The sequence below is a fragment of the Mya arenaria genome, chromosome 2, assembly GCF_026914265.1.
Source record: "Mya arenaria isolate MELC-2E11 chromosome 2, ASM2691426v1".
Classification (NCBI taxonomy): domain Eukaryota; kingdom Metazoa; phylum Mollusca; class Bivalvia; order Myida; family Myidae; genus Mya; species Mya arenaria.
Window position 1 is genome coordinate 26,652,778 of NC_069123.1, and position 15,597 is coordinate 26,668,374.

Here is a 15,597-nt window from a genome sequence, read left to right on the forward strand (position 1 = left end):
AATATTTGATGAGTATATACAAAAGATGCTGGACAAACATAATTACACCAAAGCTTCGCTGTACATACACGGCAGAAGCGAACCCTTCTTTTACCAGAATCTTTCCTTGCCATACGAAACGGACGACGATATTGTGTATGTCCCGAACACCCATTTTTTCATGAACACTGCTTCACCTATCCATAAGACTGACGACCAACGTGCATTATGTGGTTACTGGAACCAGGGCCTCGAAATAATGCGATGTGATGTTGATAAAAATATCCCCGGCTGCGAAATTTGGACTAAACCACTCAATCGTACAGATTGCGGGACTTATCATGTTAGGAGCAAATTGCCCGTTTACTGCAGAGATCTTGACGCCATTCGCAAAAGGGCGTGCCATGAACTCGCAAGAAACGATAAAAAATCTGGACCTCTTTTCACGTACACGTTTACAAAACACCACTGGGCTGGGAGTTACAATGTGCCGAAAGATGATATAGACTTAAAAGTAAACATTGAACAGAAAATTGGAATAATTGACGTCGTACCTTATGTGAAATATTATGCCAGGAAGATCTACACGCAGGATCCAACAGCGTCATTATGAGTGCTTATATAAATGATAAAATGTTACATTGTATGGCTATCAGTATGTTCGGATAGGCACTCGGAAATCCTCGGCAATCTCCGACATACACCGAGCCTCGGATGTATGTGAGTGTTTAAGTTAAAGTAGATCGTATAATTATTAATAAAAATATTAACTTATTGAAATGTTTAAAATGTTCTTTTTATTACGAAGCTCAAGTTGATTTCCAGTGAAGTGTATTATTGCATAAATCATTTAGATTCATAAGAGGAAAGTTCTTATGTTTAACAGCTAAATTGAAATTACTACGCGAACTCCTGACATTGTAAACAGACCGTTCGTATGCATCCGAGGCAAACTCCAACCAGTGTTACTTTCCTTACAGTATATTAATCCCTACAACCTTGTAAATCACGTTTTCATATGTTTAAATATCTTTTATTTTAATTACGTTTTGTATTTTAACCATAATGCATCTTGAATATTTGAAATTTGAAAAAAAAATATCCAAAAAACGAGAAAACAACAACAACAACATTTAGATATCTATTATGTATATGTTTACTCGTTTTATCTGGTACCCTGCTTACTAATATTCCATACATTACTGATAACGATAGTGCAAGGGGAAGGAACTCCAGACTATACTCGCTCATGATGACAGAGACGTTGTTTTGCTTGTTAAGGGAGATCACTGCGTTGGAGAATGCATCCGAGGTACTCCGATTAATCGGAGAGGATGATGGTATGATTTCTACCACATACACTGAATCAGACTTGTATACTTAAAGGAGCTTGTTGACAGATGTTATGTTGGTTAAATATTTTTAAAAACAGTTCAAATCGAGTTATTGTACTCACTTTTATGAACAAGCACATAAACTGACAAATACTCCATCCGGAACACCTCGGCCATTTTCCATCGAAAACAACCTTTGATGTATGCCGGTACATTAGTAGAAGTAGTTCGTAAAAATAAATAATATTATTAATTGTAGAGATTTGACGTGTATTGTGTATTACTAAGTCTAAATTGATTGCCACTGAAGTCCATTATTGCATAAATATTTATGATTTCTAAGGGTGAAGAAATTTAGTGTAACTGCTTATTTGAAATTACTACGCGATCTGCTTGCAGCATAGTTAAATATTTAGAAGTCTGGCATGTAAAACCGTCCATATAAATCCGAGGTTGTTTTCGATGGAAAATGGCCGAGGAGTTCCGAGTGACAGATACTCATTTAAACGTAATTTCTGTAAAGCTTCGCCTAAATTCATTCAATTTTAACAGCTTTTCGGAAAAATGATTCATTTTTCTGTCAGCCGTTAACAAAACAGCTCTTATTTAAACTTTCCATTTTATTTAATTGTTGATTCCGAATTCGTTATGGACTTTATAAGTCAGTTTCAATTGTTGTTAACAACATCGCTCTATGGACTTTATAAGTCAGTTTCTCTCTTTGTAAACAACATCGCTCTATGAACGCTATATGATTGTGTCAATCGTTGTTAACAACATGGCACTTTGGAAGTTAAAAGTCAATTTCAATCGGTGTTTACACCATAGCTCTTTGGACTTTATCAGTCAGTTTCAATCGTTGTTAACAACACGGCTCTATGGACGTTATCAGTCAGTTTCAATCGTTGTTTACAACACGACTCTATGGACGTCATATGACTGTGTCAATCCTTGGTAACAACATGGCACCATGGACGCTCGTATGACTTTGTCAATCGTTGTTAACAACATGACTCTATGCACGTCATATGACTGTGTCAATCGTTGTTAACAACATGACACTATGGACGTCATATGACTGTGTCAATCGTTGTTAACAACATGGCACTATGGACGTTATATGACTGTGTCAATCGTTGTTAACAACATTATGGACGTTATATGACTGTGTCAATCGTTGTTGAGAACATGACTCTATGGACGTTATAGGACTGTGTCAATCGTTGTTAACACATGACACTATTGACGTTATATAAATGTGTCAATCGTTGTTAACAACATGGCACTATGGACGTTATATGACTGTGTCAATCGTTGTTAACAACATGTCACTTTGGACGTTATATGACTGTGTCAATCGTTGTTAACAACATGGCACTATGGACGTTATATGACTGTGTCAATCGTTGTTAACAACATGGCACTATGGACGTTATATGACTGTGTCAATCGTTGTTAACAACATTATGGACGTTATATGACTGTGTCAATCGTTGTTGAGAACATGACTCTATGGACGTTATAGGACTGTGTCAATCGTTGTTAACAATATGACACTATGGACGTCATATGACTTTGTCAATGGTTGTTAACAACATGGCACTATGGACGTCATATGACTGTGTCAATCGTTGTTTACAACATGGCACTATGGACGTTATATGACTGTGTCAATCGTTGTTAACAACATTATGGACGTTATATGACTGTGTCAATCGTTGTTGAGAACATGACTCTATGGACGTTATAGGACTGTGTCAATCGTTGTTAACACATGACACTATTGACGTTATATAAATGTGTCAATCGTTGTTAACAACATGGCACTATGGACGTTATATGACTGTGTCAATCGTTGTTAACAACATGTCACTTTGGACGTTATATGACTGTGTCAATCGTTGTTAACAACATGGCACTATGGACGTTATATGACTGTGTCAATCGTTGTTAACAACATTATGGACGTTATATGACTGTGTCAATCGTTGTTAACAACATGTCACTTTGGACGTTATATGACTGTGTCAATCGTTGTTAACAACATGGCACTATGGACGTTATATGACTGTGTCAATCGTTGTTAACAACATGGCACTATGGACGTTATATGACTGTGTCAATCGTTGTTAACAACATTATGGACGTTATATGACTGTGTCAATCGTTGTTGAGAACATGACTCTATGGACGTTATAGGACTGTGTCAATCGTTGTTAACAATATGACACTATGGACGTCATATGACTTTGTCAATGGTTGTTAACAACATGGCACTATGGACGTCATATGACTGTGTCAATCGTTGTTTACAACATGGCACTATGGACGTTATATGACTGTGTCAATCGTTGTTAACAACATTATGGACGTTATATGACTGTGTCAATCGTTGTTGAGAACATGACTCTATGGACGTTATAGGACTGTGTCAATCGTTGTTAACACATGACACTATTGACGTTATATAAATGTGTCAATCGTTGTTAACAACATGGCACTATGGACGTTATATGACTGTGTCAATCGTTGTTAACAACATGTCACTTTGGACGTTATATGACTGTGTCAATCGTTGTTAACAACATGGCACTATGGACGTTATATGACTGTGTCAATCGTTGTTAACAACATGGCACTATGGACGTTATATGACTGTGTCAATCGTTGTTAACAATATTATGGACGTTATATGACTGTGTCAATCGTTGTTGAGAACATGACTCTATGGACGTTATAGGACTGTGTCAATCGTTGTTAACACATGGCACTATGGACGTTATATAAATGTGTCAATCGTTGTTAACAACATGGCACTATGGACGTTATATGACTGTGTCAATCGTTGTTAACAACATGGCACTATGGACGTTATATGACTGTGTCAATCGTTGTTAAAAACATGTCACTTTGGACGTTATATAAATGTGTCAATCGTTGTTAACAACATGGCACTATGGACGTTATATGACTGTGTCAATCGTTGTTAACAACATGGAACTATGGACGTCATATGACTGTGTCAATCGTTGTTAACAACATGGCACTATGAACTTTAAATGTCAATCGTTATTATAAAATGTATACATTATATGTTTACTCATGGACATTTTGTTTTGATGTATTTGTTAATAAATTCCAAACTCTATATTTTATGACGACTCTTAGAATTGACACTGGAAACCACTGACCAACGTGAACATATGAACATGGATAATGAACTGGGGCGATGATGCTGTCCATCCTTATGATGATTTTCTTTTTAAAAAAGAAACATCATTTATTATAAATACCCTATATTTTTCAACAAATGTAGAATTTTGCCTGTATTTCCTTTTTCTTGCTTATCTTCATAATTTAGTGTATATGCCCTGTTTGTTTTCTTTAAATTCAAATAAGAAAAAAACAGATTTTCACTACGTTGCAATTTTCACTAAGATGCTTTATCATACGGCATCAGGGGCGTTAGAAAGTTACAGCCCGTGCAAATCACCCCCCCCCCCCGGAAAAAAATTAATATAAATAAATAACAATAAAATAAAATAAATAAATAATAAATAAATAAAATTTAAGTGTGTCGATTATGGGAATCACACACAAATTATCATCTTCTGCAATCAAATGCCAAGAATACTAGTACAAAGTATGAAGCATGTTGTTAACAGTTGGGTTCTGTAAGTCGGGAGCATGGTAAAGGCAAATATTCGTCAAGATCATTGATCATATAAAGTGGACTGTTACGGTTCTTTTCGATTGAGAAGCCCCAAAACTGTACGCCCGCGGACGCTACACATAGAAACAATTTAGTATGGCCTAAAGTAACGTTAATAATCGCGAAAATGCCAATATTTTTGTGATTTGGGGGTCTTATTTTCTTAACTTGGCAAAGGCCACATGCCTACATTTAAATTGAATAACTAACGCCCACCCATCCGTTGGTCTTGTGGACGCTGGTAGAAGTCCAAGTAGGCCGTGTTGTAGGACCAGGAACCTAGCTTCAGTTCGCACGTCTGTCTGTCAAACGGGAAGTTGGTAACGTCAACGCGACAGATGCTGCGCAGCAACGTTGGGAACTTGTAATGCACGTCGCCGGTAGCGCGAACTTTGACCCGGAAGTCTTCTTTCCCCGGCATCATCTGCTCTTCCGCACAACTGTTGAATACATTAATAATTTTTACTTAAGCACACACATTATTATAGATGAATATATTTGACCATATTTTTGGTAGACTCCAGCTAAGTAAAGTCAATAACGTTACAAGCGCCTTTTTAACTTTAAATAATTTCTGCCAGACGTTATGCCATTCACTTTTTCCTATCTGTATGCCCCAAAGGTAAGGTGATTAAAATAGCACCGTCCGTCCGTCTGTCCGTCATTGTGTCCGGCTCAATTTATCGTACCCGGATTGTAAATTCTCTTGTTTGGATATATTTTTATATAACTTGCCAGATGTGTGCGACATACCCGCAAGACGACGTGCCGCATACACGACCCTTGTCCCGACCTCTAAGGTCAAGGTCACTTTTAGTGTTTGTTTACTGTCAAATGCTGCATATTAGAACATAGTTTATTGTAGTCGTGTCCGGGCTGAAACTTTATAATGTATAGACATATTTTAAAATAACTTGCAACATGTGATCGACATATCAAGACGACGAGTCACGTGCAACACCCGTGTTCCTACCTCTACGGTCCGTCCGTACGTGCGTCCAACTCAACTCATTTCATTATCCACACATTTCATTGCAATTCTAATTGACCTTTGAATCACACTTTAGTACCACTATAGATACAATCGTCACTTACAGTGACAGCTCTTGTTCTAATGGCGATCGACTTGCTTAATTTGTTACCATAAATTCATAACTCCACATTTGTTTCAAGTACTTGCAAATTATCGCTTCTCTGAGCTCTAATCGTATTTTATTCGAAAATCTTGTGATACATTAAAACCCCATTGGTTCGATATCCCAGGGACCGTCCAAAATACTTCGAGCCTCGCGAATATCGAGCCAAGCGGGAATGCTACCTGTTACTACTGACACCAGTAAGTCTTGGTAAAAAATGTCTGGAAATATGTGTTGCATTTGTCAGAATCGATTTACGTAACATTAATGAACTAAAAATTTGAAAAGTCCTCGATTGTCATTGGCCAACAAAAAATGTAAACACCAAGTCGAGTTTGGGACTTAGTCATGGATTTAGTTCACGTTCCACAAGTAAATACAAATGTATTGAATTCAGAAGTCGATTAAGCCTCAATATACTATTTACCTGGAATGATAGACGCGGACCATTAACTATATCATTCCCTGTTGTTTCTGACTGACCATCTCTGAGAAGTTGAGTGACAGCTCATCATAGATTTTGAAACAAGAAAAGAAAGCAATTATAACGGTCATTTAACAGCAATATTGAGTTCCTACACTCATTACCATGTTTACAAACTCGATTTGAAAGGGACAGGGGGCGGCTCCAAGCTTATTTCCATAAGGGGGGATGGGTAAAGGGGAGTTAGCTATGGTGCAGCTTTGGTGGGGGGGAGGGGTCAACTTTGGACAAGAATCCCCTCCCCTCACCTCCTCTTCGTTCCCCTTACCCGGGGAACGAAATAAGTTATTTTTTAACGGTAATTCGGCTTATTCCAATCTAAAATGGTGCATACTGGTATATCTTTTAAAAGGCTCTCACATAAACAAATACTTGGACATATTTTTTTTTTTTTTGGGGGGGGTGCAAGCGCCAGTAGTGCCCTTCCCCAAATCCTGGGGAATGTGACATAGGAAGAATGCTTTAACAATCATAATTATAATACGCTTTTTTCTCGAGAATGCCTCAGCAGGGTTCTTCTCCGGCCTGTTGATGCCCTATGCATAAAAGAAGCAATGATCCGATACTATCGGATACAAAATAATGACTTCTCCACTAGATCTTTTAGCAAGTCCTGTTTGCTCATTGCAAATACGTCGTCAAAGAATTGAAACATAAACTTTGATCCGAAAAATAGTAGAAATAATATAAATGATTAGGGCGAAATATTATCATATTCCTAGTCCATGTACATAGCACGCGATCTCTCATAAACCTCACACATGCAGGCAATGTTGATTTAACAACGTGTCGCATTCTTCACGTGATCATTTTGCAACTAAAAGTCATGACATTGACTTACAAAAAAACATCATTATACACAGAATTAATATGTACTTATCCAAGTGATGAAACGATTATCGAGTACAATCGATAAATCGTCGCTAACAATGCTATGTCGGCGACTATCGATAGTGGTTGTCTACAATCGATGTCGCTAATGTGGTAAAAGTCGAGTAAATGTCAATTTTTCTTTCAGGTAAATTCTCGTTGAGTTCATTTTAACAAGGGAGGTCACTGTTTTACACAAATGCGGTGAATGTAAACACTTTTGCTTAAAAACTTACAAACTCTCCCAAAATTACAAATTGTTTATATATTTCATAAAACCTCCTTCTATAACCTGTTTCTATGGTGTAGTGGGTCCGGCCTTACCTGCAAATACCGGGAATCCCGGCTCGATGCATTCTCTTTTTGAAACCTTATTTGGTATCGTTTGTAATTATGCTACGTTTACGCTATGTTCCCGGTGGCCACGGCAGCCCCGTTTTAGACAACCGTGGAGAAAACGGGATAAACGTGAGACAGCGCGGGGGAACGGGATATGCAAACGTGACAGACCGTTATTGCCGTGCATGCCGGGCCAGAATTTTAAACTGTCAAAAAATTTGCCACGGCAGCCACGGTGTGGATGAGAAACGTAGTAGGTCGTAGTAAAACGAGGCAAACGCAATGACACGTGACAGTACGTGACAGTACGTGACAGTACGTAATAGGCCGTTACACAACTTATAAATCGTCCGTATGGGCGGGAATAATATGTAATCCCCGGCATCTGAAGTTCCATTCTAGTTTTGTCACGTTGTGCTTCGTTTTGTCCCGGTTTTCACGGCAAGCTAGGGTGGACGATAGCCGTTTCGTTACGTTTCATTTCAAATCTTCTTCATCTTGGGAATTCATGTTTACTTGTCGAAGTATTCTGATACAGTGATTGCTGTTGCCTGGGGGATTTCTTTATACCGTGGACACAAACGTAATCCAAAGCTCTGCGGTGTTCGCGTTCGATGCATAGGAGGCCTTGACAAAACGTGGAAAACGCATCAGACCAGGATGAAGACGTGAACAACGTCAGGGATCCTATCAGAACGTATCGGACCGGGACGCAACGTACATGCATCCCTGGTAGACCGCGCCCGGACCTTAGTGCGCCTTGGACGAACCACTTTTTCGCCCCTACGGCTTGTCACGGTTACCTTGATAAAACGTGAGGAAACTTAGCACAACCTAACAAAACTTGTTTATGGAGACAAAAATGGCCAAAATCCAACGGCACAATACGTTTCGGGCAAACGGGGCTGCCGTGGCCACCGGGAACATAGTGTAAACGTAGCATTACAAGGGTAGTAATGTCAGGTGCGTCCAGGTTTCCTGGTTCGTTGTTTGGGGTGAAAAACTTCCTTGATTCGGTGAGTATAACCATTGTTATCTTTATGATAAAACTATATTTTAGTTTCGACCTTGTCGCTGAATGAAGAGCAATAAATTATTGCTAATTTACGATGAGGCTTGTTTTAGATGAAAAGCATGATCGTATTAAAGCATCTCGTGAAAACAACGCATGTTTGTAAAAGGCTTACCGACTCACTCAATGCACTTTATTCTTCAAAACAAAGATTTTATACCGTTCTCTTTCGTGTAATTCTTACCTGATACCGTGATATGGCCGATCAAGGTATTCGTTGTTATTGTTTTCCGGGAGCAGATCGCAGGTTTTTGGAAAAAGATGAGCACATTTAAAAAATGCTTACTGGTTCACTCTGGTGATTTTAAGAACCCAGATTCGACCCAAATTTAGTAAATCTATGGCACACTTGAAAAAAAAAACGATGAAAAGGCGTCGATTGTTTTTCCTCATACATGTATGTGTACTATAACACGCGGAAAAAGGGTCCATCTTTAGCGAGGAAGCCGCGATTCACCCATTATAACGCGAAAGCCGTGATTCACCTACGATAACGTAGAAGCCGTGATTCACCTGAAATAACGATGAAGCCGTGATTCACCTATGATAGAGATGAAGCCATAACTTACCTTCTATAACGAGGTAGCCGTGATTCATCTACTGTAACGTGGTAGCTGTGTTTCACCTTAGATACTGCAGAAGACGTGATTCACCTAGGATAATGAGGTAGCCGTGATTCACCTAAAATACTACAGAAGACGTGATTTACCTACGATAACGCAGAAGTCGTGAATCACCTTAGATAGCGCGGTAGCGCTTCTCCAGAAGTGATTCACCTACAATAACGAGAAAGTCAAGGAAGACGTGATTCATCTACGATAACGCAGAAGCCGTGATTCATATACGACCACGAGGAAGCCATGATTCACCTACGATAATGAGGAAGCCGTGTTTTACCTACGATAACGCAGAAGACGTGATTCACTTACGATAACGCAGAAGCCGTGATTCACCTACGATCACGAGGATGCCCTAATTCACCTACGATAATGAGGTAGCCATGATTCACCTGCGAAAACGAGGAAGTCGTGCTTCTCCAGGGTTGCCACCGTAGTCTTGCACGGCTAGATCATAACAAAATTCAGGCTCAGCGAGCCTGGTAACCCTTTGCATGGTAGGATTGTACACAGGAATGGCCGAGGATTTACACAACTAGTTTATGTTATCAAGTCTGCTAGATATGAAGTGAATTAAAATTACAATTTTGGCTTTACATTTTGAATCATAATAAACTTAGGACATTTCTATACAAATACAGTTTCCTTTTTCCTGTAATGATGCATAAGGCTAAGCAAAATCATGTTTAGTTTCTCAGCACTTTATTTCATTTCCTTCATGTTTGTATCAATATTTGCCCAAAACTTTATCAACTATTTGCCCAAACAGTCAATAATAAATAAACGAACATCGTCATACGGTGTTTAAGTATTTCAAATGGTGCTTTATGATGGGCACCGTTACGCGACCTAAATGCAGTGATATGTCTGCCTCATACGGTATGCGGCGGCGTGGTGCCTCCATGTCGCACTGTATACGGCAATGTTTCAGAACTCTTCATATTTCAAGTGTTAATTTATTATTTTCTGTCGCTTTACAACGTACAGTAATATTTTTATTCATGGCTATATTTTCGCACCTTTTATTGTGATGACCAAAGGCGTTACTGTTTATCATTGTTGTTATAATGAAACACTTATTTATAGAAAATTTAATACTAATATAAATAGACTGAATAAGCAATAAACGGAAGTCATAAAAATGATACTAAATAGCTAAAATAAGGCAATTAACTCATTTTTGAAGAATTGTCATTCCAGAATAAAGCTCTTAAAATATAATAATTTAACATGTAGTGTTTTTTCGTACCACTGTATGAATTTATACAAATAACATTTCCACAGAAATGTAATATAAATCTGCCATTTAAACCTTCAAGTTTTGCATTATGATAAAATCCCAGGGTTATAAATCTTGAGTAAATTTGTACGGGAACTAGTGGTGCTGGTTCTCGAGCCTGGCTCTCAGAGCCACCGCTCGTACGTGTGGTCGTGCATGGTACGAGATCTGTCTACTCTCTTCTGTCTTTCCTTCTGGCTCTATGAGCCACCATCGTACATGTGTATGTGGTCGCATATGTTTCGAGATCTATCAAATCTTGATTACTTTCTTATCTTTGCCTTCCTTCCCCACACTTTATCTTCCCATTACACTACCTCCCCTCTTTTCTTCTTAAATCTCAAAAACTTTCTTATGTGCTTTCAACTTCTCTACTTCCGCATCTTATCTCCTTCCTCACTCTTCTGTCACTTCACACTTTCGCCCGTATCTATCCCGACAATATCTTTACCACATTCTCTTCTCTTTCTCCTCTCTCTCAATTCCCTTCCAACTCATATCTCTCTCCCCTTTCTATCCTCTCTCTCTTTCCCCTTATTTCTCCCCTCTCCATTCTCTCCTCTCAATCTTTCCCTCCTCTTTCCCCCTCTTTCTCTCCCCTTTTTTCTTCCCATTCTCCATTCCCCTCTTTCTTCCCTCCTCTTTCTACCCTCTCTTTTTTACCCTTCTCTTTTCTCCCTCTTTCTCCCCTCTCGTTCTTCCCTGCTATTTTTCTCCTCTCTTTTCCCCCGTCTCTTTCCCCCCTCTTTCTCTCTCTTCTCTTTCTTCCCATTCTCTTTCCCCCCCCTCCCCTTTTCCCCTTTTTCTCTCCTCTCTTTTTTCCCTCCTCTTTCTCTCCCCTCTTTCTTCCCCCTTCTCTTTTCCACCCTCTTTTCCCCCTCTTTCACTCCTCCCCATCTCCTTTTTTCTCCCCTCTTTACCCCCTATTTCACTCCTCCCCATCTCTTTTTTTTCTCCCCTTTTTACCTTATCTTCTTTCCCTCCCCTTCATCTCTAAGACTTTTTTCCCTCCTCTCTCCCCCTTTTCTTTCCATTCTCTTTCTCCCCTCTGTTTCTTTTCCCTATATCAATATATATAATAATTTATTTTTAATCACATAATTTCACATAAAGGCATATTGTTAAAGGGTGCAATTCATGAACTCAAGACGCTTTGAATCAAGAATGTCAGATGAAGAGTTTTGACAGTCAACAATTTCTGAAGTCTAGAATTTAGCTCATCACATGTAATGGCAATTCTTTTAGCAGGGAGTTTTGAGGTATATATCAAAATGACTCGTCTTACAGGTGTTACAAAGATTAGGATAAACAATCGACGCATTTTAATTGATGTTTTATTGTGCAATAGATATACAAGATTCTAAAAATGTACAAAATGAACCAGTTAGCATTTTCTTCAATGTGCAGATTTGTCTCCAAAACTGTCGATCTGCATTCGGAAAACGATGATAATACCCTTCGCTGATAAAAACAAGTCGTTTCAAATATAATCGTTTCATACCCCAAACAATGAACCAGGAACCTGGACGCACCTGACATTACTACCCTTGATTAACTACAATATAACAGGTTATTGAATGTTAAGCTGGTTCTCATATATGTAATATGCTCTCCATGGATAAAATGCTAAGATGACTTACTTGATGCGGTGTGCATCATTTTGCAATTGATGTGCACTTATTAAGTATGTGCTGTGTTGTTATGTATTTTTCGTTATGTTATTAAAGACAGAAAAAGGTTATGGAAATTTACTTACTGTTGCAAAAAGCATGACTATAGCATACCACGTACTGATTCCAGGTTTAACCATTTAAATGATCATGATGATGCTATGTATAAAGAATATATTCCTTACTGATATTATGAATTTTCGATTATTGTCCGATAGTAAATTGAAATGCTTGGTTCGATTCGATTATCGATAGCAAATATAGTCCGATTTTCAAACACTAAGTCTTATCCGGCAATGTTGTGTTCCTCAGACGCGCAACTCCTCTTTGAAATATCCGTAGGAACAGGGTAATTTTTAGGGATGGCAACGAGTACCCGAGTACTCGTGTACTCGATCAATCAACCGAGAACCCGAGTACCAAATCACTACTCGAGTACTCGAAAAGAATAAATATATTTTTATAAAATTCACCAAATACACGATCTGCAGACGTAAGTATCAGATCTGATTACTAATTTTAGATCCCCGTACAGCCACCCCTACCACACGCACGCTCACACGTATGTACGTACGCACGAGCGAATGCAAACACGCACGCAGGCACACAAGCAAGCACACTCCCACATAGTTGTCCTGATCGCAATCTTATTCTGTACGCATGTCACTCACCTGTCATAGAGTGCGAGGTCAGGCACCCATACACTCTTGTAAGATACATAGACGACCTTGACATTGTTGTAGAGGGCCGGGTCCCACCTGAGCCGACGATCCTTCCAGTCCATCCGCAGCCACACGTTTGTGGAGAGAACTTGTTCCTTTTCATCCTGAAAAAGAGAACGACTTTCTATCTGCAAGTTAATTATTAATTGATTGGAAATTTAGGGATTAGGGTCATTTTAGCAACGCACTTATCTTCATTCGGAACACGGCGGCCATTTTCGATCGAAAACAACCTCAGATTTATGCCGGTACATCTGTAGAAGTAGTTCGTAAACTTTAAACAGTATTATTGAATAATTGAAGTGTTTTAACTTTTAACGTGTATTGTGTATTACTAAGTCTAAATTGATTGTCTTTGAAGAGTATTTTGCATAAATATTCATGATTCCCAAGAGTAAAGTCATTAAGTTTAACTGCTTAATTGACATTACTACGCGATCTACTTGCAGTGTAGTTAAACTGTTTAGATATATGACATTGTAAACCGTCCATATACATCGCAAGTTGTTTTGATGTAAAATGGCCGAGGAGTTCCGAATGACTTATCTTGCGATCGCTTTTTCACCCTTGTTTCCTGTGAAATGAACAGAGGTGCACTGAATAAAAATTAATTTTCCATTTAATTGGCCATCAAAAGAAAGTCGAATAAAATAAATGAGTATCAAATACGATCTTTTTGGATCTGTGGTTGTTTAAAAGCTGAAGATATGTATTTTTCGAGAAAGTTTTTCCAAGTAAAGGAAGACAGAATCTCTTTTAAGGCTAACACAACGAAAATATTGCTAAACATATCATACACTTTCGGAATTGATCTGGCTGACCGATAATCATTCGGAACTCCTTGGCCATTTTTTTTCAAAAACAACCTCGGATGTATTTGGACGGTCTGCATACTCAAAAAGTGGTACGTTTAAGTCCGCTGCAAGTAGATCGCGTAGTAATTTTATTTAGCAGTTAAACTTTGTGACTTAACTCTTGGGATTCTTAATTATGTTTGCAAAAATACAATTCAATGGCAGTCACTTTAAACTTAAATCAATAAATACAACTCTAAAACACTACATTTAATTAATGATATAATTCACAATTTACGAACTACTTCAACTGATGTACCTGCATACATCCGAGGTTGTTTTTGATAAAATGGCCGAGGAGCTCCGAATGACCGATAATAATAGGTCAAAGTCACCCTACACATTAGACATAGGGCGTTTTTGTTGATACCAAACAAGTTTCAGTTTTGGTGTCAATGGTTTCAGCAGTTTCGAACTCGGTTTTGATAGTTTGGCTTGATGTAACAAATGCATGGTTTTGTGTACAGTTTAAACAACATGGCGGAGCTACTGCATGTAGCCATTATTTCCAATGATATAACCTTCATCATTTAACTCATTTGCCCATTGTAAGGCATTGTTATCAAAAGGATTGAGTTTCAACAAAGGTGGTTGATCACTTTCCGCCATGTTGGTTTCAAAGTAAACTAGTTTTCGGATGGAACGAACCGATGAAAGCGCCTCCGGTAGGGGTTTCAATAGTTTGGAAAACCGGTTTTGGTTTTCGTTAAAAAACGATAAAACTGGTTTTGGTTTTATTTAAAACTGTAACAACAAATGCACAGTTCGTAAAACCTAAATAAAACCGAAACCAGTTTATAACCAACAAAAACGCCAATAGTTTAGTCAAAACGTCTCCACGTGAAACGAGTTCGGTATCAGAAGCGTGCAAGTTGTTTAATTTAATTCTTTTTGGCAAATATAGCATTGCTCAATTATTCCCTGAGTAATCAAAGGCTAAATCTCCATTACTGGTCAACAATTAAACCAGAAGCAATCTCTAGTGTGGATGAAAATCGAAATCACCTTCGAATACTTGTCATTACCCTTGGTAAGCTGCACTTATTGACTGTTGACATTTTTGTTTAAGTTTTGTCTCAGAAACAGGTGATTTTGAATCAATGGCTTCAATTCAGTAATAGAAGATTACTCACTATAGAACAGATCTTAATTGTTGAAAAACTGCCGTAAAAATAATTTTCCCAAAGCGTCAGTAACGCTCTTAGCCATAAAACATAACTTTTGAAACATAACTATGACCTAACTGCGATCTGATCTTTTTCAGCAGTCTTGTATCACTGGTTTACAAACATTTTCGCAAACATTGACTCATTCCAGACAAAAGTTTAAAAAAGCTGTCTAAACGTTCAATCTGTTGAAATTTTAAATAATAGTATTAATTAATTGATGTGTTTAACGTGTATTTTGTATAACGCGACTTCTTGCAGCGTAGTTTAATGTAAAGAAATCGGACATTGTAAACCTTCCGAATACATTTGATGTCGTTTTCGATGGAAGATGGCCGATGAGTTCCGATTGCTTTGCAGCAT

General features: G+C 38.2%; 1 protein-coding gene across 1 annotated transcript in view; it reads right to left on the reverse strand.

Annotated features, from left to right (window-relative positions):
• LOC128214037 (neuronal acetylcholine receptor subunit alpha-10-like) overlaps positions 1 to 15,597 on the reverse strand; it is a 32,867-nt gene that overhangs the window by 13,518 nt on the left and 3,752 nt on the right. The window contains exons 4-6 of the mRNA XM_052920270.1: positions 13,178 to 13,318; positions 9,620 to 9,663; positions 5,242 to 5,465 (exon numbers count right to left, since the gene is read on the reverse strand). Of these exons, the coding sequence (XP_052776230.1) occupies positions 5,242 to 5,465; positions 9,620 to 9,663; positions 13,178 to 13,318 (409 nt within the window). The remainder of the gene's footprint in view (positions 1 to 5,241; positions 5,466 to 9,619; positions 9,664 to 13,177; positions 13,319 to 15,597) is intronic.